Source organism: Mchenga conophoros, linkage group LG3, assembly GCF_057382185.1.
Source record: "Mchenga conophoros isolate Kocher_MC1m ecotype Shallow Benthic linkage group LG3, M_conophoros_male_GT1.1, whole genome shotgun sequence".
NCBI lineage: Eukaryota > Metazoa > Chordata > Actinopteri > Cichliformes > Cichlidae > Mchenga > Mchenga conophoros.
This window is the reverse complement of record NC_140528.1, coordinates 48,800,270-48,806,095: the sequence shown is the minus strand read 5'-3', so window position 1 is coordinate 48,806,095 and position 5,826 is coordinate 48,800,270. Positions and strand designations below refer to the sequence as shown.

At 36.8% G+C, this 5,826-nt stretch overlaps 1 protein-coding gene across 1 annotated transcript; it reads right to left on the bottom strand.

Annotated features, from left to right (window-relative positions):
* LOC146579139 (low affinity immunoglobulin gamma Fc region receptor III-A-like) lies at positions 1-3,147 on the bottom strand. Its single transcript, XM_085267926.1, has 7 exons — positions 3,117-3,147; positions 2,873-2,938; positions 2,533-2,793; positions 1,956-2,216; positions 1,047-1,178; positions 163-210; positions 1-74 (listed from the first exon to the last, which is right to left on the bottom strand). The coding sequence occupies exons 1-7, from the start codon at positions 3,145-3,147 to the stop codon at positions 1-3; spliced, it is 873 nt and encodes a 290-aa protein (XP_085124052.1).
* Positions 3,148-5,826: the final 2,679 nt, after the last annotated feature.

Here is a 5,826-nt window from a genome sequence, read left to right as displayed (position 1 = left end):
TTAATTCCACTTGGTTTTAAAGGACTGAAACACTGGAGGTCTGAAACTGCCTTTGATATGAGTCAGGTTCTGATCTGAAAAACAAGTCAGAAAATTACACAAGTTATGAAGAAATAACATTTTAAATATTGAAATGTTTAAAGGCTTATTGTCAAGTCTTACCAGTGCTCATGGCTGAGTAAACAGCTACAGTCTTAAGGTCATTCTTTGCTGTTGAAAAAAAAAAGACTGACATTTTATCTAAAGACAACATATCAATTACAATATGACTTTAATATAGTTATGAATGTCTCCAATTTTATCTAAAATTACATACAGCCATCTATTATTAATCATCACAATTAGAACCCAAAGCAAGTAAGTCATATTGCAGTATTGTTACGACCCCCTCTGCTAGGCGACAGGTGGGGGGAAACATCTCACGAAATCAGAGTAAATGAGGGGTTTTATTGCAAATGTTAAACTGAAAACCAACAGGGCTGTTCAACAGACCACCGGGCAAATAATTAATACACATTAAAAAGAATAGGCAAGAATAAAAACTAAGGGTTAACTAAGGAGAGCCAGCAAACACAAGACTCTAGTAAAACTAAGGTCAGCTGTATATCAGAGTTTACAAACAGAGTTCAAATATTAGGCAGACGAGGAGACCACTGCATGTTCACATCAGAGCAACAGTTCCCCACAGTGTGAAGAATCTTCAGCCTTTTTATACTCCCAGGTGCGGACAATCAGCCAGTCAATTGGTCTTGGAGTGTTATGGGATCTCCAGGCAGCCAATCGTCCACGAGTCCTGGCACACTTAGAATTGCATAAACAAAAGGGCAGTCTCACTTCCTCCAAGGCCCAGGGCCGTAACAGTATATATATATATATATATATATATATATATATATATACATGAATTTAACTGGATACTGTTGCCCATTATTGTTGAATAGAGTCGCCCCTCTTTTCACAGAAAGTATACAATAGCTGCATAACAAATTTTTACTGGCATGATTAAAGTTCTTTCACCCTTGTTTGCAGTCTTATATATATTTTACCTATATCTCTTGTACAGTGATATAGTCCCATCAATAATAGTGGTAGAGCAACCAGGTAAACACAGATGATAATCCACAGTGGGGACGGATAAGAGGAATGACTTTGAGTTGGTTGATTTTCTTCTTCAGACACTGAAAAAAAGCATAAAATAAATCAGGTTTCCACATAATCAGTGCATTTTCCTGTATGTGCATGTGTAAAACTGAACCCTGAATTATGAAGGTAGTTTCAGTATAAGATTGTTTATATAGGATTCAAATATCCTAGCAAGGCTCATGATTGTTACACTGTATGTTAATTTTCTTGTTTTGTATTGTTTTTCCTCATTCCTTAAATGTCAGTGAGTTAAAAAGATCTAAATCTTGTTTGTGCATGTTTCACAAATAACTTCTGAAACTAGAGTAGTAATTCATACATTGGGATGACAAAATCGTACTTATTCTGGATGATATCTGGACTATACGGTGTAAATCAGGGGCATGAAACAGGGTCCGGGGGTTGAATCAGCCCAGTGAAGACTCAAATCCGGCCCCAGTTTTGGAAAATGTGAAGGAGTGCATAGATTTTGATTTGTAAGCTGTATTTTTGATAAAGATTGTACCTTGTAATATATCGAAGTAATTAACTAACAGATAAAGAATTAAATGACACGAAAGCTCCTGTTTCTCCCCTGTCATTGAGTCTATTTATTTATTTATTTATTTATTATCACAGGACATTTTGAACTATTATGACTTTTTCTGTAATTTTGTAGTTTCACTGCTCTGGCAAACTTAAGATTAAAGTGGTCTGTATGTGTCCCACGATCTAAAAAGAGTTTCACATCCCTGTTGTCAGCAAGAGCAACACAAAAGAAAATCTAGATTCTGAGCAGTATAGTAAAATGTTGCATTATTATGAGTTTATACCTCCAAACACATGTTTTTGGATAGCCAGCCAGCTCTGTGGTGATTCTCCCAATCCAGAGAGAGTACACCTGTAAAGTCCTTCATCAGATTTTGAAACATTGCGGATGGTAATGTATCCTTTATAGCCGGTTTTGAATAAAAGCCCATACTTATAAAATTCAGCCACAAGTTCAGCCGAGCTTTTCTTCTTTATACAGCGCAGAGTCACACTGTCTCCCTCCATCACAGGCAGAACAGGACTCTCTAAGATCACAGAACCAGCTGAAGAAATTGCATCAAATGTGAAATTGAATCAAAAAACACCACAAACAAAACAACCAGTTACTGATATTAATAGAGAATCATTAATGACATTAGTTATCAGCAGTATTTCATCTATGAGTTGCTAATGCTCTATAGTGGTCAGCTTGAAAATGTTTTTGTAAATAAATTTTCTCTTCCTCTTTGAATGTGACTGAATATTCTAAGGCACTTGCAGACTTTATGAATTACCATTTAAAGTAAATATCATTTCAAATGACTAGAACACTTGTTTATTTTTCAGTGTATAATGGGATTGCACATTTTTTCTCCGTACCGGTCACATTAATGTTGATAATGCTGCTTTTTAGTCCTCCTTCATTTTCACACCAGTATCTCCCACTGTCTGATGAAAGTGCAGGGTTAATGGTGCTTGACCCAGCTGGTGTTACCCAGTTGGAAATGTTTGTTGGAACTGCTTCTTGGACGTCCCTCATCACTTTCCACACAGATGAGCCATCAAACTCACAGTTTAAAGTGATGGATTCATATTCAAAAAACTGCAGTCTGTTTGGAGAAATACGAGGAAAAGCTACACCTGAGGGATATGGAGGAGGAAACACATTAGCCTTTTGTCATGATTTCCTGTTTTAAAATTTTTCTCCCTTGCATCTTACCATACTTCAAATGACCAAATGAACTCTCCCGAGTGTGTGCAACCAGCAGAACCAACACATTCATCACTGGTGAGATAACACAAGCCAACAGATAAACCATTAAGACTTATTTTATACAGCACATAACCCACTTATTGATAAAGTGTGATCTGTTAAATGCAACATATTCTTTGCAGTTAGGAATGATGGGTGGTTAGACAGCACCGACTTTGTTTTGTAAATATAATTATGGCAAAGTACTCACCCAGTCTAATGCAGATGCCTGTAAGTTCCATGTTGTCTTGCTGGTGACTCTGAAGATCCGAATCATAAACGTAACACTGTTGCTGAGAAGTTTTCTACCTGCTCCTCTTATTTCTGGGTTTGAAACATTAGCATGCATGAAGCTGTTCTAGAAATATCCCTCAATGTTGAGCTGCTCTGAAGCTAGAAATAAACTGAAGATGTGCAACCGCAGAGTTTCGAAACACAATAAAAAGGTTGAGTAAGGTTAAGTATATGTTTAATGATCAAGATTACTTTTAAACTACTCACTGAGAATACTTTACATTGTGTGGAACAACATATGTGATGACCTTCAGTAAATTCAGACTGCTATTTTTTTTATACTAATAGGGATCAAGGTATTTTCAATAGGGAGCTACAATGGTCTGCCATACTAAAATAATATGGACATAATTACATTTTTGGTCTCTGGATGTCTTTTCCATAATACAGCTAATACAGTCGTGTGAAAAAGTGTTTGCCCTCTTCCTGATTTCCTAGTGTTTTGCATATTTGTCAGACTAACATTTTTCAGATCATCAAACACATTTTTTTATCAGACAAAGATAACCCGAGTAAATACAAAAGGCAGTTTTTAAATAACGATTTCACTGATTAAAGGAGAAAAATTATATATATATAAACCTACCTGGTCCCATGTGAAAAAGCCATTGCCTCTCTTGTGAAATCATGAATAAACTGTGATTAACCACATTGTTTGGAAAGCTCAGTTTAGAGTTCAGTTTCACTAAACACACTGATTACTGGCTGCCCTGTTGAATCTAGAAATCGCTTAAATACAACCTGTCTGACAAAATGAAGCTAGATCACAGGCAAGATCTCAAAAAGCAACACATCATGCCAGGACCTAAAGAAACACCTGAGAAACAAAGTCACTGATATCTATCAGCATGAAAAGGGTTACAAAGACATTTCTAAGGCTCGAGTGAACCACAGTAATTTTGGTGGAGCTTCCCAGGAGCTCCACCAAAATTACCCCAACCTTAACAAGACAACATTAAAGAAGCCTTACATGTCTCAGTTACAGTCAGTGTTCATGATTCAACAGTAAGAAAGAAACCAGGCAAAAATGGCATCCGAGGGAGAGTTCAAGGTGAAAACCACTGCTGACCAAAAATAACACGAAGGCTCGTCTTATATTTGCCAGAAAACATGTTGATGACCCACAAGACTTTTGTGAAAATCCTCTGTTGGTTGACAAGACAAAAGCTTTGAGTCTCATTACATCTGGCATAGAACTAACAGCATTTCAGAAAATGAACATCATACCAGCAGTAAAACATGGTGGTAGTGTGATGGTATGGCGCTGTTTTGCTGCCTCAGGACCTGGAAGACTTGCTGTGGTAAATGGAGCCATGAATTCTGCTGTCTACCAAAACATCCTAAAGGAAAATGTCGGGCCATCTGTTCGTGACCTTCAGGCTGAAGCACACTTGGGTTCAGCGACAGGACAATGATCCAAAACACCTCTTACTAGGACACTTCAAAGTCTTCAGTTTGTTTTTCTTAGGCCATTCAAAGCCATTATATATTTTTATTTGCATCTTTTTATCTTTAAGTTGTTTAGTGTACACTGAGGGCCAGTGGAGTATTTTAATTTTAGTTGAATTTTAAATTCCTGTGTCTGAGCTATACATATGGTTTTTGACAATAAAGACTTTGACTTTGAATTTTGACTTTGAAATTCCTGACTTGAATGCAATGGCATGGATGAAAAAAGCCAGTTCATGCTCAAAAACCCTCCAATGTGGCTGATTTAAATATGGTAAATTAAGAGCTGCACTGCTCTCTACTGTAAGTCAGCTATATTCTCAGTCTATCACCATATTTATTTTATTTTTTTTTTATTTAGAATTTAATAAGAAATGTGGATCACAGGGCCAGCCTCCTGTACCCCTTCCATACTTCTTTCTGACTCGATTGAAGAAACAGCCTTCTGTGTCACATATTTAAGAGCTGGGTTGTAATTAAACACAAATCTTATTTACTTGGTCAATTTAAAAAGGCATAGTTTAGAAAACACACACAGAAAAACAATCGCTCATGCAATCAAAGTCCAATCAAGTTTTTTGTCTTTCTTTGTTTGGATGTCATTTGTATACTTGATGAGGGACTAAGCCACCATTTTCTCAAGTCTTGACATATCTATTGGTGGGGCTATGTGTAAGGTTTATAATATACATTTGTCATCAAGATGTGGTGGTCTATTGAACATTATATATTAAAGTTAACTGCATGTGGGTGTTATGGAAGTGGCTAGATATGGACCCATAAAGTGGACACACTTTATCTCACTACAGCTGGGCAGAGTTCAAGTATTTTATTCGAGTACTTTACCCATTCGGTTTACTTACGTTACAGTAAGCAGTAGCGGTTTTTGATATGGGTGACGAGGATACTCTGTCTGGCTGGAGTGGCATCTAATAATCAGCTCAAACCAACAAACTAGGCGCTGTCATCATGATTAACGCAATTAAAAACTTTAATGCAATTAATCATTTTAGAGCGAATGACTCAAAATCCCTAAAATGTCTCTGTCAACGCATTTCAGGCAGAAAAGTTTGTCCATTCTGCGCTCCAGATGGGTTGATTGCGTTAAAAATTTTAATGGCGTTAATCGTGATGACGGCATTAATGCGTTAACGTTGACAGCCCTACAACAAACACAA